At 36.8% G+C, this 27,199-nt stretch overlaps 1 protein-coding gene across 4 annotated transcripts in view; it reads right to left on the bottom strand.

The window, feature by feature from the left end:
- Nucleotides 1-27,199, bottom strand: part of LOC143020994 (uncharacterized) — a 95,036-nt gene that overhangs the window by 61,892 nt on the left and 5,945 nt on the right. For all 4 annotated transcript variants that reach the window (XM_076178077.1, XM_076178082.1, XM_076178083.1 and 1 more), the window contains exons 2-3: nucleotides 8,460-8,597; nucleotides 8,054-8,270 (exon numbers count right to left, since the gene is read on the bottom strand). In XM_076178077.1, coding sequence (XP_076034192.1) covers nucleotides 8,054-8,270; nucleotides 8,460-8,597 — 355 coding nt within the window. The remainder of the gene's footprint in view (nucleotides 1-8,053; nucleotides 8,271-8,459; nucleotides 8,598-27,199) is intronic.

Here is a 27,199-nt window from a genome sequence, read left to right as displayed (position 1 = left end):
AAAGAATACACAAAGAAGATACAACAATAGAAGAGAATTGGAATATTTTGACAAAAATTTATCAAAAAAAAAAAAGAGCGGAAAAGTATGTCCCAAGACAAAAACAAGAAAAAGAATATGTAAAGTGCTAGTACAACAAAAGTTGTAGAGTGTTAAAAGACAAAAGAGACAAAGCTTGGACCAAATGAAGAAAAACAAAAGACCTGAAAAATCAAAAATATATACTTATGGCGCAGCGAATTACTATGCTGCGCATAGGGGAAAACGTAACGAGTGCCCTCTTTCTGCATTACATAACATAAACAAACGCGGAGAGGGTAAGGATCCACGGAGTACCCGTTGCTACGTTTATTGGCAATAGAAAAAAACGACTTTCTCATCTTCACACAACAGGTGCTACCATTGAAAATATGGAGGGGCAGACAGAAATTGGGAGGAAGAGTAGAAGTAGTAGATGAAAAGTGAGTTGGCCGCAAAGGGAGCGGGTATACACCTGAAGGCGTTTCGAACCAGACTGCCTAGATGTGTGACGTGACATCACAAAACAGCAACCGGTTCTTACACACCTTCTTAAGTCTAATTCTTTAAGTGAACATTGTACAAATAATGAGATGTTATCTTGCAACACAGCTTGCAGACAACTTACAAGGTGGGATTTTCGAACAGAAGAGGCCTCTGCTCGAAATATACTTAAAACTAAAGCATTACAAAAAACAAAATTGAACACCTCTTCCGAGGGGAAACGAGCCTTACGACAAAAAATATGTAAACATGGGGTACACGAACATATAAAAAAGCCCCGTTACCTCTCGTAACGGCACAATACTTGTTATAGAAATGAATATGTACAAGCGTGCAGAGAGGAAAAGAGAAAATATGAAAAAGATGTCATAGAAAAATGTAAAGATCAACCAAAACTATTCTACAGATTTGTAAACAACAAACTGAAAAATAAACAAGACTTGGAGAAATTAAGACATGGGGGAGTTGAATACAGAGGAAATAGAAATGGCAGAAATTATGAACAAGCATTTTAAATCAGTGTTTACAAGGGAGAATATACAACTGGAAGAGATTGAATGGAAAGAGAAAGTCCCCCTATGAAAGAAATAGAAGTAACAAGGAATGAAATAATGAAACACTTGAGTAATCTTGATGTTAGAAAATCGCATGGACCAGATGAAATAGCAAACTGGATTTTGAAAGAATGCAGAAATGAACTGGCAAACAAAATACATAGCATAATAAATAGTTCCTTGAAAGAAGGAAAAGTTCCAGAAGATTGGAAAAAAGCAAATATAGTACCTATATACAAAGGAGGTAATAAAGAAGACCCTACCAACTATAGACCAGTCTCTCTAACAAGTACAATAGCAAAAATTTGTGAAAGAATTATCAAAAGTAAATGGGTAAGGTATTTAGAAAAAAACAGCGTGCTAAATCCAAGGCAATTTGGATTCAGACAAGGACGATCATGTGTCACTAATTTAATATGTTTCTATTCAAGGCTAATAGATATAATACAAGAGATGGATGGGCTGATTGTGCATTTCTAGACCTAAAAAAAGCTTTTGACAAAGTACCACATAAGAAGTTGCTTAAGAAATTAGAAACTGAAGGAGGAATACAGGGCAAACTGCTAAATTGGATGGAACACTTTTTGCAAGAAAGAAAAATGAGAGTAGTCATAGGAGACAAACACTCTAGATGGGATGACGTAATAAGCGGTGTTCCACAAGGAACAGTTTTGGCCCCAATAATGTTTGCTATAAATATATTAATGATATGGATGAAGAAATTGAAAGTTATATGAGCTTCTTTGCAGATGATGCAAAACTATTTAAACAAGTTAACACGGAAGAAGATTGTGAGTCACTACAGAGTGATCTAAATAAAGTACGGGAATGGAGTAGGAAGTGGGAGATGGAGTTCAACACTAAAAAGTGTAGTATAATGGAATTTGGAAAAAGCAAAAACAGAATAACAGGATCATATAAATTGGGAGAAGGAATAAAAAAAGTAGAAAATGAGAAGGACCTGGGAGTTATTGTTATGAATAATATATCACCTGAGAAACATATAAATAAGATTTTTGGAGAAACTTATAATTTAATAAGAACAATTAAAGTGGCATTTACATACCTGGATGAAGAAATGGTGAAGAAAATTCTAATCACTCTGATAAGACCAAGATTGGAATATGCAGCAACAATGTGGTTACCAAGTACAAAAAAATGTATAAACAAACTTGAAATAATACAAAGAGCAATTACAAAATTGGCACCAACACTCTCAAAACTATCATATGAAGAGAGACTAGCAAAACTTGAGCTACAGACACTAGAGCAAAGAAGAAAGAGAGGAGATTTGATAGCTATTTACAGAATCATGAAAGGCATATAAACTATTGATAGAGAGAATCTGATAAAATGGGATGATAGAAGTACAAGAGGGCACAGAAAGAAAATCAAGAAAGACAGCTATAGAAGAAATGTGAAAAAGAACAGCTTTCCTCACAGAGTAATAGACAGTTGGAACAAGTTAGATGAGAAAGTGGTGTGTGCAAAAACAATACATGAATTTAAAAATAGTTTAGATAAAATGAGATATGAAGACGGGACACCACGAGCATAGCTCCCCTTCCCGTAAAATACAACTAGGTAAATACATATATATATTTATATATATATATATATATATATATATATTTATATACATATATATATATATATATATATATATATATATATATATATATATATATATATATACACACACACACACACACACTTTCGTCGGATTCACAGCGTGGATTGGAACTCCAGAAAAAAAAATGCATTTTTCGTGGATCTCATCTACGAGGAAGTACCTTATTGTATTTGTAGGGAAGGGGAAAACCCGTGGTGTAGTAAAAAGGTAATGCAAGGGGAGAAGGGGAGGGGTTACTGAGGGAAATGGAAGAAAATGAGGAGGGAGACGAACGGGCTCCCCCTGACAGCAGAAAAAATTTAAACAACAGGTCAGCTGACGACAATGGGGAAATAGAAAATATCAGTAAAACCATTAAGGTTATAAAAATAAATAAGAGTAGCACAATGGAAGATGAAGATAATAATTTCCAGGGATTTAATGGGGGGGGGGGGACGAATACCAACCTCACCCGATCAGCAAGACTAGAGGAAAAAATTAAAAAAGTGACCGAACATTGGGAGAAGATGTTCGGTAACGTAGCAAAGATTGCGCAGAGAGTTGAAAAATTGGAAGAACTAGAGAAGGTGAACAAAAACTTAACTAAAGAAATAGAAGATTTAAAAAGACAGTTAAAAGAAGTAAAAGAGGAGAATGAGGAATTAAAGAGGAATAATAAAGACAATAAAGAGGCCATAGCAAAAGAAGCACAGGGTTGGAAAAAAATCCAAGAAAACAGTAGAGTTGCATTTACTGACATAATTAAACAGCAAATGAAAGAACAAACTGAAGACTCAGTTATTAAAGTGATGAGACAGAAGGAGAATATAGTAAGAGACTTAGCAGATAAAAAGAAATGTATAATTATATTAGGAATGGAAGAGAAATATAACCTAAATAGAACCACAAGAATGAATGAGGAAAAAGAAAAAGTAAGCAGTTTACTAGAATTAGTTCAGGAAGATGAACCTGAAATCATGAAACAAATTGAAGAGATGTATAGACTCGGAAAGTATAGTACAGATAAGACCAGACCAATTAAGATTAAATTCAGGTCACAAATGACGGCAGAGAATATCTTAGCAAAAACAGGGAAACTAGCAGCAAGTGAACAATATAAAAAGGTATGGATAAAAAGAGAAATGAATAAAGAGGAAAGAGAGGAGGAAAAAATGAAAAGACATGAAGCTAAGGAAAAAAACGAGAACAGAACAGTCAGAAAAAGAGAAATTCTATTGGAGAGTAGTGAATATGAAAGTAAGGAAATACGACATACTAGAGAAAAACAAAAGGGAAACAGAAAATACAATGGAAGTGGCAGAAAACTAAAAGTGTCTTACACAAATATAGATGGATTAATAACAGGATTGAATGAGCTGAATGATTATCTGAAGGAAAAAGAACCGGACATAATGGGAATTGTAGAAACAAAATTAAAAGGTCCACTACCACCCAACAGTGTAGGACATGATGCATATAATTATTGGATTAGAAACAGAGAGACAAAACAAGGGGGTGGAGTTATGTTCCTGACTAAGAAGGATATAAACGTGAGGTGTGTCACATATGGAAAGAATACAATAGAGATGATTATGATCGAAGTGGAAGACATATAAGAAGAGCAGAAAGTTTGTGATAAATTATGTGCCTCCAAAAACAGCCTCGTGGGAAGAGAGTGAACATAAAAGTATGTTAGAAGACACAAGGATAACATTAAATAAGATAATGGAAGATGGAGGAAGAATAGTTATGATGGGCGACTTTAATTGCAAAGAAGTCTGCTGGGAAGAGATGACAGTAAAGGGTGTAGACGGCTCATGAGGAAATGTTCTACTCGAGATGATTACTGACCATACAATGACACAGTGGATACAGGAGAACACTAGGTGTAGAAATGAAGAACCATCGAGACTAGACCTAATTATCACATCTGAACCTAGAATAGTGGAAAAGATTGAATATAAAACACCAATAAGTAAAAGTGACCACATATTGATTGAACTGGAACTAAACGAGGAAAAATACATGAAAAGAAATGAACAATATAGAAAAGGAAGAATGATGAATGAAAAAACAAATTTTGATAAGATAAGAGAATTCTTTCAAAAAGAAAACTGGGAAGGAATATACAAAGAAGAAACAACAGTAGAAGAGAAATGGAATATTTTAACAAAAATTTATAAAAAAGGAGTAGAAAAGTATGTCCCAAGACAAAAACAAGAAAAAGAATATGTAAAGTGCTGGTAGAGCAAAAGTTGTAGGGAGTTGAAAAATAAAAGAGATAAAGCTTGGACCAAATGGAAGAAACACAAAAGGCCTGAAAAATGGAAAATATATACTTGTTATAGAAATGAATATGTACAAGTGTGCAGAGAGGAAAAGAAAATATGAAAAAGATGTCATAAAAAAAATGTAAAGATCAACCAAAACTATTTTACAGATTTTTTAACAACTGAAAAACAAACAAGATTTGGAGAAATTAAGACAAGGAGATGAATACACAGAGGAAATTGAAATGGCAGAAATTATGAACAAGCATTTTAAATCAGTGTTTACAAGGGAGAACATACAACCTGAAGAGATCAAATGGAAAGAGAAAGTCCCTCCTATGAAAGAAATAGAAGTAACAAAGAATGAAATAATGAAACACTTGAGTAATCTTGATGTCAGAAAATTGCATGGATCAGATGAAATAGCAAACTGGATTTTGAAAGAATGCAGGAATGAACTGGCCAACAAAATACATAGCATAATAAACAGTTCCTTGAAAGAAGGAAAATTTCAAGAATATTGGAAAAAAGCAAATTTAGTACCTATATATGAAGGGGGAAATAAAGAAGACCCTACCAACTATAGACCAGTCTCTCTAACAAGTACAATAGCAAAAATTTGTGAAAGAATTGTCAAAAGTAGATGGGTAAAATATTAAAAAAGTGTTAAATCCAAGGCAATTTGGATTCAGACAAGGACGATCATGCGTCACCAATTTAATATGTTTCTATTCAAGGCTAATAGATATAATACAAGAAAGAGATGGATGGGCTGATTGTGCATTTCTAGTCCTAAAAAAAGCTTTGGACAAAGTACCACATAAGAAGTTGCTTACGAAATTAGAAACTTAAGGAGGAATACAGGGCAAACTGCTTAAATGGATGGAAGACTTTTTGTAAGAAAGAATAATGAGAGTGTGATAGGAGACAAACACTCTCATTGGGATGAAGTAATAAGTGGTGTTCCACAAGGAATAGTTTTGGCACCAATAATGTTTGCTGTATATATCAATGATATGGATGAAGAAATTGAAAGTTATATGAGCTTCTTTGCAGATGATGCAAAACTGTTTAAAAAGGTGAACACTGAAGAAGATTGTGAGTCACTACAGAGTGATCTCAATAAAGTATGGGAATGGAGTAGGAAGTGGGAGATGGAGTTCAATACTAAAAAGTGTAGTATAATGGAATTTGGAAAAGCAAAAACAGAATAACAGGATCATATAAATTGGGAGAAGAAAGTATAATAAAAGTTAAAAATGAGAAGGACCTGGGGGGTCATTGTTATGAATAATATGTCACCTCAGAAACAAATAAATAAGATTTTTAGTGAAACTTATAATTTAATAAGAACAATCAAAGTGCCATTTACATACCTGGATGAAGAAATGGTGAAGAAAATACTAATCACTCTGATAAGACCAAGATTGGAATATGCAGCAACGATGTGGTCACCAAGTACAAAAAAATGTATAAACAAACTTGAAATAATACAAAGAGCAATTACAAAATTGGCACCAACACTCTCAAAACTATCATATGAAGAGAGACTAGCAAAACTTGAGCTACAGACACTAGAGCAAAGAAGAAAGAGAGGAGATTTGATAGCTATTTACAGAATCATGAAAGGCATGAATGTAGAATGTAGATTGAGAGAAGCGAGTAAATGCCTTGGTGGTTTAAAGAGTGTAATGAGGAATAGACATTTGGGAATGGATGCGAAGAGGAGACTGTATGAAGGAGTGATTGTGCCAACAGCACTGTATGGGGCAGAAACGTGGAACATAAGAGAAGAAGAGAGAAGGAGTTTGAATGTGTTTGAGATGAGGTGTCTGAGAAGTATGGTGGGGGTTACTAGGCTAGATAGAGTGAGAAATGAGGAGGTGAGGAGGAGAACAGGGGTGAAAAAGGATTTGGGAGATAGGGTTGATGAAAGAATATTAGGATGGTTTGGACACATGGAAAGAATGAGTGAAGAAAGACTAGTAAAAGAGGTATGGAAGGCAGATGTGGAGGGAGTGAACATGAGGGGACGTCCTAGGATGAGGTGGATGGATGGGGTGAAGGGGGCTTTGGGGAAGAGGGGAATGTCTGTTGAGGAAGGAAGGGAGAGGACGGAAGACAGAGGTGAGTGGAGAATGGTTGTATATGGATGATGTTGTGACTGCATGAGGAGGAATGGGCGGGGAAGTGGGAGGTGGGGTAGTATGTGTGAGTAAATTTTGACGCAGCCCGAAGGGATTTCTCCCCGTCCTCGCCTTATATGCAAAGGGGGACGGAGAGGGGGGGTCGCCGATTAAATGAAGCGGCCTCGCTGTGGATGTACTGTGTCTTGCGACACTGCTTCTGACCCAGGGCGGTGGGCAGGGTGCAGGGATGACCCGTCATCCAGGAGGTGCTCAGATGAGAGGAAGGGTGGGAGGGGTGTGGAGTGTATTTAGGGATGAAATGGGTGGGAGTGTTTTTATGCCTTTCCCTTTTTGGCTACCTCCCTTGGAAGGGGGAAAAAGCCTTGGTATATGTATGTATGTATGTATGAAAGGCATAGAAACTATTGATAGAGGGGATCTAATAAAATGGGATGACAGAAATACAAGAGGACACGGAAAGAAAATCAAGAAAGACAGCTATAGAAGAGATCTGAAAAAGAACAGCTTTCCTCACAGAGTAATAGACAGTTGGAAAAAGTTAGATGAGAAAGTGGTGTGTGCAAAAACAATACATGAATTTAAAAATAGTTTAGATAAAATGAGATATGAAGACGGGACACCATGAGCATAGCTCCCCTTCCCGAAAAATACAACTACGTAAATACATATATATACATACATATATATATATATATATATATATATATATATATATATATATATATATATATATATATATATTCACCAAAGGCTTTTCCCCCCTTCTATGGGAGGTAGCCAAGTCAAAAGGCATGCATCTACTCCCATTCACCACCCTTGTCTCCCTCTCATCTTAACTCCTTGTGGATGGTCATCTCTGTCTCCTGCCTTTCATAAATATCATCCTAAAATATCCTTTCTAAAATAATGAATTAGTCAAAATATATATGCATACATAAAATTTACCTCAAATCTAGCTTTCTTATTAGTGGGTCCCCCTTGGTTAGTATTTCTATCTTTCTTCTTCTGAGCCTCTTGATGAAGGAGTACAGCTGGAGGTAAAACTTGGCACAACTTATACCACCCTCCATCATTAACCAAATCATGTCCTCCAGCAAAGAAGTGAGGGTATTGTGATAGATGTGCCAATATAATACCACGAATATGTTCTTTCCTCCCCAGTCTGTAATATCAGAACGTTCAAAATTAATCATCGTAGAGAGATCTGGAGACAGAGTGCATGTACATCATGACTGAACACCCTGATGGAGTTGAGGATCTTAATGGGACCTGAAGAAGAATGAAACAGAGGTGCTTCTCTCAAGCATCCAGCTTTCAGAACAACACAACAAGAAAGAAGATAATAACTCACCCATTGTCCCGGAAGAGATCATTCCAGTGCTGGACGATGAACTTGTAGATATCCAGTTCCCAATGGAAGAATCCTTTTCTATGTCCAGCAGGGTTCTTCATATGAAGGTTGTACAGTGTGAGTAGTAGTAACTGTGTTCTGAGAAAATCAGAATATCAAACAGAAAATTAAAGAAATACTATTCTGGAAGTAACCACTCTCACTGGTATAAATAGCCAACATTACCCTTTCCTTTCCTAAGTCTTAACTCCTCACAAGGAGGGAAAAGAAAATAAGATATATATATATACATACATACACACATAGCAAACTACTCTAATGGGTGTTTTTATTTTTTATTTTTTTAATGGAAGATATACAAGAGCAGTAGTAAAGGATGTCAAGATGGACAGCAGGAATGAGCAGAGTTCCATAAGGTTCAGTGCTTGCACCAATAATGTTTCTTGTCTATGTCAATGACATGGTGGAAGGTACAGCAAGCTATGCCAACATTTATGCAATGTCGAAAAAAGCATGCAAAGAGTGAAAAACAAGAAGGATGGTTGACTACTGCAAACAGATCTAGACAAATTCCATGGACCCAAGAATGGGAAATGAAGGTAAATACAAAAAATGCAAGGTACTGGAAATAGTCAATAGTGGCAAAAGACCATCCATACACTATTACTTAGGAAGTGAGCCCAATACAAAAGTAAAGGAGTAGAAAGATTTGGGAATGTTGATAAAAGACATCCTGTCACCCCACAGACATCAGCAGGAGTGTGGGTGAGACATACAGACTAGTGCAGAAGATTAAAAAGGTGTTTTACTATATGAAGAGATGATGAAAAAACTCATGGAAGCCCTGAGCAGTCCAAGACTGGAATACCAGTAGTACCATCCAACATAGAATGAAGGATATATGCAAGAACAAGAGAATAAAAAGGGCAGCAACCAAACTGGTCCCCAGCCTGGAAGATAAACCATACAAGGAAAGACTAACAGCACTGGGTCTGCCAACCTTCAAGGATTGAAAAGAAAGAGGTGATATGATTATACAGTGGATCCCATGTTGAACTCATGAGCAGGTGGTTATGAGTTCGATTCCTGGGACCCACTGCTGGATTCCTGCATTGGTTCCGAACATCCCTGGCCAGGTGGGGACGCAACCCAAACATCAGCCTAAAACACCTAAAGACTTTTCCACAACTGACTGGGCTTGCCCTACCAGAGGTTTCTCACTTCCCACTTCATAGGATTGGGCTGGCAAGTTTTTTATTCAGGTCACTAAAAGGGGACATATTGCACTGACAGAGATCTCTTGACTAAGGATGAGATTTAAAAGGTCATAGGAACAAATTAAGACCACATACCTAAAGGATGTGAATATATACTGTTTTCCATATAGATGCATAAACACTTGGAATAGCTTAGAAAGTGATATAGCACAAGCTGGAACAGTATATGAATTAAAATTTAAATATGATAATTGGAAATCAAGGATATAGACTAAGTTGGAACTGTACATAAATTTGTAACAAAACTGATCTAACCCCAATGTTACTGGCATCACAATACAGAGAAAATGGCTCTGAGAAATCTGGGCTTGCAACACAGGAGCAGTACACAAAAGACTCTTAGCTTGAACAAAAGCGGAGTTACAAGCCTCAGTCCACTGGAACTTTGTTCCTTTCTTCAACAAATCAGTTAATGGGGCCATTAAAGAAGAGAAATTATAAATGAACATCCTGTAATAAGCAATGGTTCCTATAAAGCTATGAACCTCTTTCTTACTCTTAGGTATGGCTATGTTGAGAATGGCTTCTATTTTAGCGTGGGGCAAAGCAACCTCTCCTTGCCCTATGACATAACCAAGATAATGAACCTTAGCCTTAACAAAATCACACTTGGTCAAATTAAGCACTAAATTGGCAGACACTAACTTGTCAAAGAGTAAAGTTAGACGACACAAATGTTCTTGCCAAGTATCACTATAGATGACAACATCATCAAGATAGGTTACACAACCGGGAATGTTCTCTGTAAGGTTATTCATCAACCTTTGGAAGGTGGCAGGGGCATTGGTCATTCCAAAAGGCATTACATTACACTGATATGTTCTCTTAAGAGCTGTGAAACAAGAGATGGACTGGGCACAAGGGGTCAGAGGCACCTCCCAATACCCACGTAGCAGATCTAGTTTACTTATGAAACATGACCCACCTACTTTATCAATGCACTCTTCGATTCTAGATAAGGGATACAAGTCTTTCTTGGTGACGGCATTCACATGTCGGAAATCAATACAAAATCTCTGAGTATCATCAGACTTTGGCACTAATATGGTTGGGGAACTCCACTCTGTGCTGGTTGAATTGCGTTGTGAGCCAACATATAGTCAATTTCTTTCTTAATGATAGCAGCTTGTTGTGGCTTCACACGATACAGGGCTTGCTTGATGGGCTTCACATCTCCCACATCCACGTCATGCAGCATCAGGTTGGTCCTTCCAGGGGCATTCTGAAAGATCTCCTGGTATTGGCTAAGCAACTCCAGTAGGTCCTCCCACTGCTCAGCCAAGAGATGACCCAGCTTGTCCACCACCTGGGGCCACACATCTGCATTTGCCTTCCACATCATCTCGAAGGTGAGAGAAATCGAGTCCTTATCATCCTACTCATTTCCTCCACCAATTTTATACCTTGGGGACACCTTTTTGCCAAGAGACACTCTTTCAGGACTTTAAGAGGTCCTCTGACACAATGTCCAAACACCATATCGAAGGGTGAGAGGCCCAACAATTCATTAGGTACTTCACACACAGCAAACAACAAATATCATAGTGCTTGATACCATCCTGTCTCATTTTCTAGGCACCATTTCCTTAGTATGCTCTTTAAGGTCTGATGGTACCTTTCAAGTGCACCCTGACTTTGAGATGGTATGCACCTGAAGTGATTTTAACAATATTCAGGCCTCTATCTTTGGACAGAAATATAGACCCTTGGTCTGCAACGTTCTAGGTAATCCCCATCTCATAAATAATTTTATGAGTTCCTGTAAGACTATTTTAGCACCTTGATAAGGTGTCCATTAAAGTTAGTATATACTCATTACCACTTTTAGTTTTAGGTAATGGTCCTACTATATCTACAATTACCTTAGCAAAGGGTTCCTCTCCTACTGGATTTGGTTTTACAGGTGCTACTATTATAGGTTGGTTAGGTTTGCCCACTACTTGACAAGTATGACAGCTGTGGCAGTACTGTATTATATCTTTTCTAATTCTGGTCCAATAGAAATGTTGCCTGATGTGGTCTAAGGCCTTTCATACACCCATATGTCCTACAAAGGAACCATCATGCCCTATCCGCATAACTTCTTCCCTGTAGACCTTCGGCAATATTATTTGCTGTCTTTCAGACCATAGTGCATCATCAGTGGGACAGGTACTATCCACCAACCTGTGGTATAGTGCTCCCAACTCTAAGTAGTATTCCTCCAACAACTAACTACCACTCTCCACTCTTTCATACAAATCCCTCAAGTCGGGGTCAACTCTTTGTAACTCACTGAGACTTCTTGCTTCCACCTCCTCTCCCATAAACAAACGAGTCAAGTCATACACTTCTGACTCACTTTCTCATTCCTCTCAGAACAGGGACCTCAAGTCAGCCTCTGTCTCAACCTAAGTGCTTTCACTAGGGATTTTCCTTCAGGATTCAGACTGTCCTCACATTTAGGTTTTTCACAGTCTTCCCCTCTCAAGACCCTTATTGGCTTTACTTGGTCCTTAGACCATTCTCTCTGTGTGGCCATGGCCCTAGTCACTGCACAAACTGGCAGTAATCCCAGATGCTCTTTTTCAAATTGTTTGGTTTCTTCCAAAACAATTGGTATATCTGACACTATGGGTGTGGGGCACATCTTCCCACCTACCAAGTCATTTCCCATAATGACTTCAACACCTTCTACTGGCAACTGATCTACTAGTCCCATCATTGCCTGTCCTTCATATAGAGGTGATTCTAGCCCTACCACTACCAGAGGCACCCTAGCTAGGCCTCCTAGAGAGCCTATAACTACACTCCCTTTTACTATGGGTTTTTCTATTAAACTACCTAGCATTACTGATTGAAGTGCTCCTGAATCTCTCAGGATTGTCACCATTTTTCTCTTATCTCCCTTTGTGGAGATCATTCCTTGAAAAAGGAATGGTTTATATCCTTTAGTGAGGTTTCATCTCATCTTTTTCTTTGCCATCTGTGACAGCAGTACTCATGAGAGCCACTACTTTGGCAGCCTCCTTTTCTTCTTCTCCCTGGACTTTACCCTCTGGGTGTCCTTTCCACCTATAGCTAAAATAGGCTTAACACTTTCTATCTCCCTTCTCCTCTTCCACAAATCCCTCACCCAGTGGCCTACTTTCCTGCAGTAGTAACATGACATGCTCTGCAACGACTTACTATAGTCACCCTTTTTGACCTCTATGAATTCTGTAGGTGGCCCACCTGACGAGTTTGATTTTGAGATTTTCAGCTGATCTCTCTCCCCCTTGGAGTAACTGAGAATTTCCCTGCAGTAGGTTTTAAGATTTCATATTTATCTGCTAAGATTGCAGCCTCTTCCAACTTTGAAAATTCTTTCTCCTGAAGGTACACAGACACCTCTTTAGGGATGGATCTCAGATACTCTTCTACTAATAATGACTCGGCCCGCTTCTTATAATCTTCATTTATGTTACGGGATCTTAACGACTGGTCCCATAACATTGTTTTCTCTCCACTAAATTCAACATGTGAGATATTAGATTGCTTCCTTAAATTCCTAAACTTTACCCTATAAACTTCAGGTACTAACTCACAGGCTTGTTGGATGGCTGCTTTAATTATTTCATAACTTTTAGTCCATAATCCTCCAAAGCACTGTATGCCCTTAACAGTTTACCTCTGAGGCTTGTTCACAACAATGCAGGCCGATACTTCTTCAGCCATTAATAATCTTCCACCATTCTTTTGAACGTTCTAAAGTATCTACCTGTGATTCATCAAATTTAGGGAAGCAATTTGGCATTTTGCATCACATCAAACTATGTCTCCCATGCATGAGTTGAGAGTCTGGTAGCACTTGTCTATTTTCTTGCAATTCAGCTTGAAGTTCAAGGTTTTCATTCTCTATCCTAGCTCTCTCTGTTTCTTCCCTTTTTACTTCAGCTTTTATTCTAGCTATCTGTAACTTCAACTGCAATTTGCTTAATCAAGATTCAGCATTTTTTCTTCCCATTCTTCCTCACATTCTGAAGTGACAAACTCTCTGTCTTTCTTTTATCTCTCATTGCCCCACTTTAATCATGATTCAGCCCCATAGCTACCACAATACACACTAATTTTGCTTTATTCACATTATGGGCATAATCAGCCCCTAGACATTGTGCCACCAGCTTCAACTCTGTTATGGTAAGACCTGGGATTTCCCTCTCTGTGGGTTGTCTCATTACACACTCACACACCTCCTTTTCATTTGACAACCTCATTTTCTCACAATATTAATCCTATCTAATACTAAAATTCTCATTGGTGACTTTTTCACTTTACCATTTAAAATCCTGGCAATGCGTTGCCAATTTTGTTACGAATCTTATGAATACATTTGACCTGTAACATACAGATATTCTAAGATATTATGAATGATTCTGCTTACAAAATAAAATTAGTAGAGGTCACCATACCATTTTTTTTTATCATGAAAATGGAAAAAAACGATGATACAACTGGAAAATTTAACATTATTCATTAAAGTCAATAGGAATAACAAGATAATTATGACCAAGGGCATACAACTGAATCAAGAAATTACAAATAAATTCTAAATATGATTCCAAGTTCTTAAACACAATTTTTAACTTGGGTGAAAGAGAAATGGTTACCAAGAGATTCACTGTCCAGGCTTCCTACATCACTGCCATAGACTTCACACACACGATCCTAATTAATAGTTTAGTTAAACATATAAACAGGGGAAGGAAGGACTTGCTTTAAATGCAGCCAAAAATCCTGCCCAAAGCTGAATGTCCTCTCTCTGGGACTTCCTACATCTTTCTCTACCTCCCACGTGCCCAGAACAATCATTCTTCCAGTACAAAATCACTCCTGATTGGCCCATAGAATCAGCATCTACGGAGTTTGAACCTGACTGGCAACGTATTTGCATGCACACTGGTGATGCTTCTCATGCAAATACGACGAAAACGTATTACTCAAGACCTTGAACTAACACATTGCACTGTATCAACAGAAAAACATAATAATTTGGTTTGGCATGTTTACAGAATAATACACAAAATAATAAGGCATATTACTTAGCTAAACATGATTCAATGGAATATTAAGACATTAACCCATAACATTCCATTCTTGTCCATTAGATAACTGACATCTTTTCACCAAAACAATAATTATATTCATACATTACATATATAGGTTATTCATATATGTAACAATGCAGAGACTGGAGCTCCTGAAATACTTAAAAAAAAAAAAAAAGTCTTAACAGCGATACAATTATAGAATACCTAGGGTGTGATGGAGAGTGCTTGTGGATACCCGGAATGATTAACTTACAATGTAAATAGTGTGTAATTGATGAGAAATGGAAGAAAACGATGACAAGCCCAAGAAACCACAAGATGGCTGTCCATCACATTTCAATGTACACAGTACCCAGAGCCATCTATCGGCACATGAGCAAAGCAAAATACAAGCATAGGTTTTAGATCACCAAGAGGCATGAAAAGGTTTCTACTTGATAATGGCAATGAGGATTTAGTGGATATGAAAGAAGACTTTTTAGTGGAGTTATAGATATAGAGAGGAACATGACATATATAAATAATTTGTGGAGGGGGGAAACTAATGATCTATGGAAAATGAACAAAGACCTAAATAAGGAAGAGACTTAAAAAAAAAATAAACATGGCAATAAAAGAAGTGCACTAAAAAAAGAACTGGCTGAGTTAGAATGTGAAAATGAGAGGTTGAAAAATAATGAACACACAAATAACAAGACCATAAGGAAAAAGGTGGATGAATGGATAAAAGCAATGGCCATGGAAGCAGGAAAATCCAAAGAGATGATTTGCAACACCTCTGAAATGATTGGAAAAAATACAAAGATAAAGTAATCTTTAAAGAAATAGTTCACCAGCAAATGCAGAAGGCCAAAGATGCTATCATTAAGGTAATTAAGGAAAAAGAAAACTTGGTAAGAGATACAGGTGACAAAAAAAAAAGCATATAGTAATATATGGTCTAAAGAAAAAACATAACCCAAATTGGTTCCTGAGAGATAAAGAGGGCAAAAATATTGGTGAGAAATATTCTAAAAGTGGTACAAGATAAAGAACAAGAATTTGAAAAGGAAATAGAGGAAGTGCACAGAATTGGGTAAATATGCAGAAGGAAAAGAAAAAGTGAACCACTAAAGATTAAATTAAGGCTATAAATGACTGTGGAAGAAATTTTAGCAAGAACAAGAAAATTAGCAAGTATCAAACACATTAAAATACATGGATAAATAGAGACATGATGAGGAAAGAGAAAAAATTAAGACATTAATAAAAGAAGCTAAAGAAAAAAAAAAATAGAAAAGAACAGAGACCAGGACAACACAGTTCTATTGGAGAGTGTTAGATATGAGACTGAAAAAAAAAACACAGTATATTCAAGGGGAAAAAATGAAAGGTTCAGAGAACATGGAGGGAACAGAAAATTAAAATTGGCTTATACCAACATATAAGGTGGTGCTGAAAAGTTCCTGGCTTTGGGTAAAAAAAATACAGAAAGATCAGTTAATTATGATTATATTCAACATATTCCCCTCACAGATTCACTTATTACAATGGTCCTTCAGTTTTCCTAAGGCCTGAAAAAGGAACTCAAAAGGGACCTCCAACCAGGCCTCTGTAGCAGCGATCACTTCCAAATCAGAGTGAAATTTCATTCCCTTGAGATGTTTCTTCAGTTGTGGAAAGAGGTGATAGTCAGAGGGGGCCAGGTCTGGGGAGTAAAGTGGGTGGTCTACCAATTCGAAGCAAAAGTCTTGTATTTTCCATAGTGTTTCATGTGCTGTGTGTGCTGGTGCATTGTCTTGCAAAAAGAGGACACCACAGCTCAGCTTTCCACAGCATTTCTGCTTCAAAGCTTCACGCAATTCTTCCAATATAGTCATGTAGTATTCTGCGTTGATGGTGCGACCCTTTGGCAGGTATTTTATGAGTACTCCATCTTTGTCCCAAAACAGTGAAGCCAGTATCTTTCCAGCTGACTTCTGGGTCCAAAACTTCTTGGGACATGGTGAACTGCTGTGTTGCTACTCCATTGATTGCTGCTTGGTCAGGGATTATAGTGATGAAACCAAGTTTCATCTATGGTGACTAAACAAGCCATAAAATCAGCCATCCCCACTGCAAACCAATCCAAAATTGCCTTTGATGTTGTCACTGATGCACTTCTGATCTGTGTTCAGGCATTTCAGCACCCATTTTGCGGAAAACTTTCTCATGTCCAGAATGTTGTGGATGATGTGGCCAACTCTTTCGTGGGAAATCCCTAGAGTCTTAGCTATGACTTTAGCTGAAATCTGATGGTCCTCGAGAATCATGACATGCACAGCCTCGGCTTTCTCCCCTGTGGTTGCAGAAGTTGGCTGTCCTGATCGGGGTTCATCTGTGACCTCAAAATGACCAGTCCGAAACTGCAACACCCACATTTTCACTGTAGAGTATGATGGGCAGTCATCCTTCAAGATATCCTTCATCTCACCATGGATTTCAGCCGCCCCTTTGCCTTGCAAGAAGAGGAACTTCATGACCGCCCATGCTTCAATTTTACCAAAATCCACTGTAGGCACTGCCATCATGCATTGAACCTACAAAAAGGAAAAAGATATATTGTATGCCATCATGCTTTTTTTTTGCCTATCTTCTCCTAAATAGTTGTCCTACCTCCCCTGCAAAAGTAACAGCTCTACCCTTTCACGATACCCTCAAAGCCAGGAACTTTTCAGCACCCCCTCATAGATGGATTAATCTCAGGATTGAACAAACTAAATGATTACCTGTCAAAAGCAAAACCAGTCATAATGGGAATTGTGGAGACAAAATTAAGAGGTCCACTAGCACCAGTGTTGGTCATGACTTAGAAATACGGAGGAGAAACAAGGTGGAGCAGTCATGTTCCTGGTTAAGAAAAACTTAAATGTGACAAAAGTTACAAAAGTGAACACAGTAGAGATGATCTTATTAAGGGGGTACATGACACCTAGGGGTCATTTTCTAAACTATTTAGAGTAAAGAGCTGAAACTTCTCAGGTAAATAGGTATCCACGTTGCCTACATTTTAGGTGAAACAGAATGATGTATGTACACATGTACATATACCAGTAGCGACATTTAAAAGTGCACAGCATCATAATATGTGGACCAATTTGTTATATATTTTGGCTATGATTAGTCAGTAGGCACACCTAGGGCCGGTCATTGAGTAATTGAACAATTTCCTTTATACTTTTGCATACAGGCATTTCAATTTTAATGTCCGGCAAAAATCGTGAAAAATGACATTTTTTTGGTCTTGTTTCCATTATTACTCCTAACTCTTTCATCTTATTCAAAATATTCGAATGACCGGCCCTAGCAGTTACTAAATGTAATATTTTCTGTAAGTTTCATCTAAATCTGATGTATTTTAGATTTTTTATGATTAAAAAAATGTAAAAAAAATATCGAACGGAGATATGGCGACTTGAAATATAAATATATCTGTAACTTGCTCATAGTTTCACCAATTTGACTGATTTTTTCATGGCTTAATTCTTATTATATAATGGATAAGTACAGTAAAAATCATCAACATATTTTAATTATAAGTACTTTAAATAATGAAAAACTAAAGTATAAATATATCACAGTAGTGGCGACGCACAGACGACACCATCATATAATTTGCTTTTTTGCACATTTGTCGGTTTCTTCATATGAAACCTCACTGCTGGGGGTCTTCGGGGTATCTAAACCATTGGAAAGAGGTTTATTTTAACCAGCAGTGGGTGCCTTTCGAAGTGAACTCTTACTCCACAAACCATCGATAGTAACTTTTACTTCCGGTAAAGTTGGGTCTTCCTTTTCTAATGCTGCATGTACATGTTCCCTTGTTTTTTCCAAGAGTTCCTCATACTTCTTTATGCTGGTCTCTATAATATGATGGCAAAGTTTACTAAACGTCTTGTGATGTATCATTTTCATGTTCATTGCCATGCACATTTTCTGTACTGCAACATCCCCACGGAGTAAGCCGGCCTCCACAACTCTGTTATGTGTGTAAGTGTGTAAGTGATACGCTCAGTGATGAATTATGCGAGTCCTGCATGGGCTCCTAATCTCAGTGAGACACACCACAACACCCTTCAAATCATACAAAACAAAGCCCTAAAAACAATTACAGGCTGCACAAATACATCACCTACAGACCATTTACACCATGAAACAAAAGTCCTCAAAGTCAAGGACCACCTCGACATGAGAGGCACACAAACACTTGCTGCAGCCACCACAAACACATCACACCCGCTACACTACATAGCAGAACACCCACACACACCAAGAAACATTAAAACTACACCCAAAGACCTTTATTACACACAGATACTCTCTTCTCTTCCTCCACAACCACCAAATACCAGCCTCCGGAAACATATTCATAATCATATCACTCACCGCTCCATTAACACACTGAAAGACAACACACTGCTGCATGCCAGACCCCCTGATATCCACCCTTCTGAATCCTCTCTCCCACGTAAGGACAGAGTCCCCTTGGCCAGACTGCGATGCGGTCACCACCCAGCACTTCTAAGCTACCAGAAGAGGCTGGACGACCGTGTTGTGAACAGCTGCCCAGGATGTAACACTTCACCCCATACCATACAACACATAATGGAAGACTGCATTATACACAATCATGCACGCAAACAACACAACATACACTCTATAAAGGATTTGTGGGAAAACCCAGTTTCGGCTGTGGCCTTCCTTGGGGAGACGGGACTGCTCGGACAGACAGTCTAGGGAACGACAACAACAACAACTCTGTTATGTATTTCATAACTTTCATTTCTACCACCTGGTGAAGTACATCATTTGCTCTTTTCAGAGCACAACTTTCATTCTGCCTGAAATGTCTTCACCATTCCACATTCTCCTATCACTTCAACATACATCTTCTCACCACACTGGCATCTAACAAGCGAATTTATCCATGGCAAAAAACTGCTCTTCTCCACAATCATAAATTCACATTCATTCTTATCTCCCCTCTGTACAATTTCATAACTAATATCTAATTTTCTTGCTGTATTCGAGATGAATAAAGTACTTGATGGTGTAGAACCTGGCTACATATGTTGAGAGAGATGGAAGTGAGGGCAGTGGTGGAGTGAGAGGTGGTGAGGTCTAGGCTAGTCGTCTTTGACTGTTTGCCATCTTTAACTGTTTTTTTTGTCATTGTAGATGTTATTTTTGCTACCCATGATGACTGTACTAATGAGTAATATGTACTAGCTAAGGTAATATAGTGCCAGGAGAGCTCATGAGACATGCGTACTTTTTCTTTCAAAGCTAGTCAGTAACTGACTTCCAGCTGAGCTCTAAGTTGGGAAGAGCTATCCCTCCACCTTCCTCCCTTCCCCTCCACCCTCATACTGGCCGTTGAAGCATTGGGCGAGCGTAAATTCAATCGAATTTCAACGTTATTCGATGCGCCTGAAGGTCCTAAGTGGCACGCCCCCCTCTAGTGTGGGTTGCGCCTTTAACTCCGTCCATTTAAACCCCCGCCCAAGACATTTAAATTGCGCGCCGCTGGAAAATTATTTGTCGGGATTTATTTCTAAATGGTATACAAACATTTTGAACACAGTTTTGAAAAATGCTATATCTTGACCAAATTCACCCCCCCCAGGTGTCGCGTACCCCCTTAAGAGTTAAAAATAGCAATTTCTTATGTGGTACCTTATCAAAAACTTTTTTCAGGTCTAAAAATGCACAATCAGTCCATCCATCTCTTTCTTGTACTGTATTACATCTATTAGCCTTGAATAGAAACACATTGGGTTTGTGACACATGATCATCCTTGTCTAAATCCAAATTGCCTTGTATTTAGTACGTTGTTTTTTTTCCAAATGTCTTACCCATCTAATTTTCATAATTCTTTCACAAATTTTAGCTATTGTACTTGTAAGAGAGACCGGTCTATAGTTAGTAGGGTCTTCCTTGTTTCCCCTTTATATACTGCTATATTTGCTGTTTTCCAATCTTCTGGAACTTTTCCTTCTTTCAATGAACTGCTTATTAGACTATGTATTTTGTCTGTTATTTCATTCCTTCATTCTCTCAAAATCCAGTTTGCCATTTCATCTGGTCCATGTGATTTTCTGACATCGAGATTACTCAAGTGATTCATTATTTCATTTCTTGTTACTTCTCTTTCATAGGGGGACTTTCTCCTCCCACTCGATATCTCTAGGTTGTGTGTTCTCCCTCGTAAACACTGATTTAAAATGCTTGTTCATAATTTCTGCCATTTCTATTTCCTCTATGTATTCAACTCCTCCTTGTTGTAGTTTCTCTAATTCTTGTTTGTTTTTCAGTTTGTTGTTTACAAATCTGTAAAATAGTTTTGGTTGATCTTTACATTTTTCTATGACATCTTTTTCGTATTTCTTTTTCTTCTCTGCACACTTGTAAATATTAATTTCTATAACTTGTATATATTTTCAGTTTTCAAGGTCTTTTGTCTTTTTTCCATTTTATCCAAGCTTAATCCCTTTTGTCTTTTAACTCCCTACATCTTTTGTTGTACCAACATTTTCCATATCCTTTTTCTTGTTTTTGTCATGGAACATATTTTTCTACTCGTTTATAAATTTTTGTTAAAATATTCCACTTCTCTTCTACTGTGGTTTCCTCCTTCGTATCCTTTCCCAGTCTGCTTTATGAAAGAATTCTCTTATTTTATCAAAATTTGTTTTTCCATACATCAAATTTTACTTATGTCTTATACTCAATCTTGTCCACTATTTTGGGTTCTGATGTGATTATTAGGTCCAGCCTCAATGGTTCTTCCTCATTTCTATACCTAGTATTCTCTTGTATCCATTGCATCATTGTCATTGTATGCTCTACAATCATATCAAGTAGTACATTTCCCCTTCACTGTCATCTCTTCCCACCAGATTTCTTTACAATTAAAGTCACCCATTATAACTATTCTTCCTCCATCTTCCATTATCTTATTTAGTGTTATCCTTGTGTCTTCTCACATATTTTTGTGTTCTCTCCCCCATTAAACTGTTTTAAGAGGCACATAATTTACTAAAAACTTCCTGTTTTTCCCATCCCTGTCCTCCACTTCCATCATAATCATCTCTACTCTATTCTTTCCATATGTGACATTTCTCACATTTATATCTTTAGTCAGGAACATAACTCCACCCCCTTGTTTTACCTCTCTGTTTCTAATCCAATAATTATATGCACCATGTCCTACACTGTTGGGTGGTAGTGAACCTTTCAATTTTGTCTCTATAATTCCCATTATGTCTGGTTCTCTTTATTATTATTCTTTAATTCCTCATTTGCATCTTTTACTTCTTTTAACTGTCTTTTTAATTCTTCTATTTCTTTATTTAGGTTTGGTTCTCCTTCTTTAATTCTTCCAATTTATCAACTCTATGTGTAATCCATATAACTTGGCTGAACCTAACCTCCCAGTGTTCATTCATTTTCTTTAGTTTTTCCTCTAGACTTGCTAATCGGGGGAGGTTGGCATCCCCTCCCTCAATAAATCCATGGAAATTATTATCTCCACTTTCTATTGTATTGTTCTTATCTATATTTTTAATTTTAGGGCCTTTACTGATATTTTCGACTTCACTGTGTCATCTACAGCCCTTTCGTTGACATTCCTTCTGATATCCAGGGGAGCCCATTCGTCTCCTTTCTCATTTCCTTCCATTTTCCTCAGTAATCCCTCCCTTTCTCCTTTTTCTTCACCTTCCCACTACACCACCCTTCCCTACTAATACAACAAAGGTACTCCCTCATTGTTGAGATCCTCGAAACTTGACATTTTTCCTGGAGTTCCAAACTTCGCTGTCACTTCGACTGTCATGTATTTATCTAGTTGTATTTTATGGGAAGGGGAGCTATGCTTGTGGTGTCCTGTCTTCATATCTCATTATATCTAGACTGTTTTTAAATACGTGTATCATTTTTGCACATACCACATTTTCATCTAATTTGTTCCAAATGTCTATTATCCTGTGGGGAAAGCTGTTCTTTTTCAGGTATCTTCTATAACTGTCTTTCTTGATTTTCTTTCCATGTCCTCTTGTATCTCTTAATATCCCATTTTATTAGAGCCTCTCTATCAATAGTTTCTATGCCTTTCATGATTCTATAGTTATCAAGTCTCCTCTCTCTTCTTTGCTCTGATATATGTAGCTCAAGTTTTGCTAGTCTCTCTTCATATGATAGTTCTGAGTGTTGGTGCCAATTTTGTAATTGCTCTTTGTATTCTTTCAAGTTTTGTTATACATACTCCAATCTCGGTCTTATCAAAGTGATTAGTATTTTCTTCACCATTTCTTCATCCAGGTATGTAAATGCCACTTTGATTGTTCTTATTACATTATAACTTTCTCCAATTTTTTTTTTTTATGTTTCTCAGGGGACATTATAATAATGACTCCCAGGTCCTTCTCATTTTCTACTTTTTTAATTTCTTCCTCTCCCAATTTATATGATCCCACTATTCTTTTTTTGCTTCTTCCAAATTATATTATACTACACTTCTTAATATTGAATTCCATCTCCCACTTCCTACTCCATTCTCATACTTTATTGAGATCACTCTGCAGTGACTTAATCTTCTACAGTGTTCACTTTTTTCAACAATTTTGCATAATCCACAAAGGTCATATAACTTTCAATTCCTTTATCCATATCATTAATATATATAGCAAACATTATTGGGGCCAGAACTGTTCCTTGTGGAACACCACTTATCACTTCATCCCAATTAGTGTTTGTCTCTTATCAACACTCATTTTTCTTTCATGCAAGAAGTCTTCCATCCACTCCAGCAGTTTGCCCTGTATTCCTTCAACAGTTTCTAATTTCTTTAGCAATTTCTTATGTGGCATCTTATCAAAAGCTTTTTTCAGGTCTAGAAATGCACAATCAGCCCGTCTCTTTCTTGTATTACATCTATTAGCCTTGTATAGAAACTCCTTGTAGTTTCTCTAATTCTTGTTTGTTTTTCAGTTTGTTGTTTACAAATCTGTAAAATAGTTTTGGTTGATCTTTACATTTTTTCTATGACATCTTTTTCGTATTTTCTCTTTTCTTCTCTGCACACTTGTACATATTCATTTCTATAATTAATATATATTTTCCATTTTTCAGGTTTCTTGACTTTTTTCCATTTTATCCAAGCTTTATCCTTTTGTCTTTTAACTCTCTACATCTTTTGTTGTACCAACATTCTACATATCATTTTTCTTGTTTTTGTCTTGGAACATACTTTTCCACTCCTTTATAAATTTTTGTCAAAATATTCCATTTCTCTTCTACTGTTGTTTCCTCCTTGTGTATCCTTTCCCAGTCTGCTTTTTGAAAGAATTCTCTTATTTTATCAAAATTTGTTTTTCTATACATCAATCTTCCCTTTCTATATTGTTCATTTTTTTTACATGTATTTTTCATCATTTAGTTCCACTTCAACCAATATGTGGTCATTTTTACTTATTGGTGTCTTATATTCAATCTTGTCCACTATTTCAGGTTTTGATGTGATTATTAGGACCAGTCTTGGTGGTTCTTCCTCATTTCTATACCTAGTATTCTCTTGTATCCATTGCGTCATTGTATGTTCTATAATCATATCAAGTAGTACATTTCCCCATAGGTCATCTCCACCCTTCACTGTCATTTCTTCCCAGCAGATTTCTTTACAATTAAAGTCACCTATCATAACTATTCTTCCTCCATCTTCCATTATCAGGTCACAAACAACAGCAGAAAATGTCTTCAAAAAACAGGAAAACTAGCAGAAAGTGATCAGTACAAACAGGTATGGATAAAAAGAGAGATGAATAATGAGGAAAGAGAGGAAGAGAAAACAAAAAGAATTGAAGCTGAGGAAAAAAAAAAGAGAACAGAACAGAGTCAGACAGACAGAAATTCTAATGGAGAGTAGTGGATATGAAACTGAGGAAATGGTTCATGGGAGAGAAAAACAGAAGGGGAACAAAAAACAGGATGGAGGTAACAGAAAATTAAAAGTGTCCTTCACAAATATAGATGGATTAATAACAGACTTCAATGAACTGAATGATTGCCTGATGGAAAAGGAACCTGCCATAAGGGGAATTGTGGAGACAAAATTGAAAGGTCCATCACCACCCAACAGTGTAGGACATGGTGCATATAATTATTGGATTAGAAACAGAGAAGTAAAACAAGGTGGTGGAGTTATGTTCCTGGCTAAGAAGGATATAAATGTGAGGAATATTACATATGGAAAGAATAGAGTGGAAATCATTATGATGGAAATAGAGGACAGGGACAAGAAGAGCAGGAAGTTTGTGGTAAATTATGTGCCTTCTAAAACAGTTTCATGGGAAGAGACCACAAGAATATGTTAGAAGACACAAGGATAACACTAAATAAGATAATGGAAGAGAAAGAATAGTTATAATGGGTGACGTTAATTGTAAAGAAATCTGCTGGGAAGAAATAACAGTGAAGGGTGGAGACGACCTATGGGGAAATGTACTACTTGATATGATTATAGAACATAAAATGACACAATGGATACAAGAGAATACTTGGTATAGAAATGAGAAAGAGACATCGAGACTAGACCTATTAATCACATCAGAACCTGAAATAGTGGGAAAGATTGAATGTAAGACACCACTAAGCAAAAGTGACCACATATTAGTTGAACTGGAACTAAAGAAAGAAAAATACATGGGAAAAAATTAACAATATAGAAAGGGAAGAATGATGTATAGAAAAACAAATTTTGATAAAATGAGAAAAAAAATAAAAAAGCAGACTGGGAAAGGATATACAAAGAAGAAATAACAGTAGAAGAGAAATGGAAAATCTTGACAAAAATTTATAAGGAAGGAGTGAAGTATGTTCCAAGCCAAAAACAAGAAAAAGGATATGTAGAATGTTGGTACAACAAAAGATGTAGAGAGTTAAAAGATAAAAGAGATAAAGCTTGAATAAAATGGAGGAAAGAAAAAAAAAATGGAAAATATATACTGGTTATAGAAATGAATATGTACAAGCGCACAGAGAAGAAAAGAGAAAATATGAAAAGGATGTCATAGATAAATGTAAAGATCAACCAAAACTATTTTATAGATTTGTAAACAAACTGAAAAACAAATAAGAATTTGTGAAACTACAAGGAGGAATAGAATACACAGAGGTAGAAATGGCAGAAATTATGAACGAGCATTTTAAATCAGTGTTTATGAAAGAGAACATACAATGTAGAGATGTCAAGTGGGAGGGGAAAATCCCCCCTATGAAAGAGATAGAAGTAACAAGGAACAAAATAATGAATCACTTGAGTAATCTCAATGTTAGAAAATCGCATGGTCCAGATGAAATGGCAAACTGGATTTTGAGAGAATGCAGGGACGAACTAACAGACAAAATACATAGTCTAATAAGTGGCTCATTGAAGGAAGGAAAAGTTCCAGATGATTGGAAAAGAGCAAATATAGTACCAGTATATAAGGGGGGGAAACAAAGAAGACCCTACAAACTATAGACCGGTCTCTCTTACAAGTATGGTAGCAAAAATTTGTGAAAGAATTATCAAAATTAGATGGGTAAAGCATTTGGAAAAAATCAATGTACTAAATCCGAAACAGTTTGGATTTAGACAAGGAAGATCATGTGTCACAAACTTGATGTGTTTCTATTCAAGACTAATAGATATAATACAAGAGATGGATAGGCTGATTGTGTCTTTCTAGACCTGAAAAAAGCTTTTGATAAGGTGCCACATAAGAAATTCCTAAAGAAATTAGAAACTGTAGGAAGAATACAGGGCAAGAAACTTAAGTGGATGGAAGACTTTTTTGCATGAAAGGAAAATGAGAGTAGAGATAAGAGACAAACATTCCAATTGGGATAAGGTGATTAGAGGAGTTCCACAAGGAACAGTTCTGGCCCCAATAATGTTTGCTATATATATTAATGACATGGATGAAGGAATTGAAAGTTATATGACCTTTTTCACAGATGATGCAAAAATTTTGAAAAAAAAAAGTGAACACCAAAGAAGATTGTGAATCACTGCAGTGATCTCAATAAAGTATGGGAATGGAGTAGGAAGTGGGAGATGGAATTCAATATTAAGAAGTGTAGTATAATGGAATTTGGAAGAAGCCAAAAAAGAATAGTGGGATCATACACATTGGGAGAGGAAGAAATTAAAAAAGTGGAAAAAGAGAAGGACCTAGGAGTCATTATTATGAATAAGATGTCCCCTGAGAAACATATACTGTAAACAAAAATTTTGGAGAAACTTATAATCTAACAGGATCAATCAAAGTGGCATTTACATACCTGGATGAAGAAATGGTGAAGAAAATACTTGTCACTTTGATAAGACCACAC

Source organism: Oratosquilla oratoria, chromosome 41 (genome assembly GCF_046742065.1).
Source record: "Oratosquilla oratoria isolate Oo_2021 chromosome 41, ASM4674206v1, whole genome shotgun sequence".
Classification (NCBI taxonomy): Eukaryota; Metazoa; Arthropoda; class Malacostraca; order Stomatopoda; family Squillidae; genus Oratosquilla; species Oratosquilla oratoria.
Note: the sequence above shows the minus strand (reverse complement) of the source record. Positions and strands in the feature narration are given on the sequence as shown.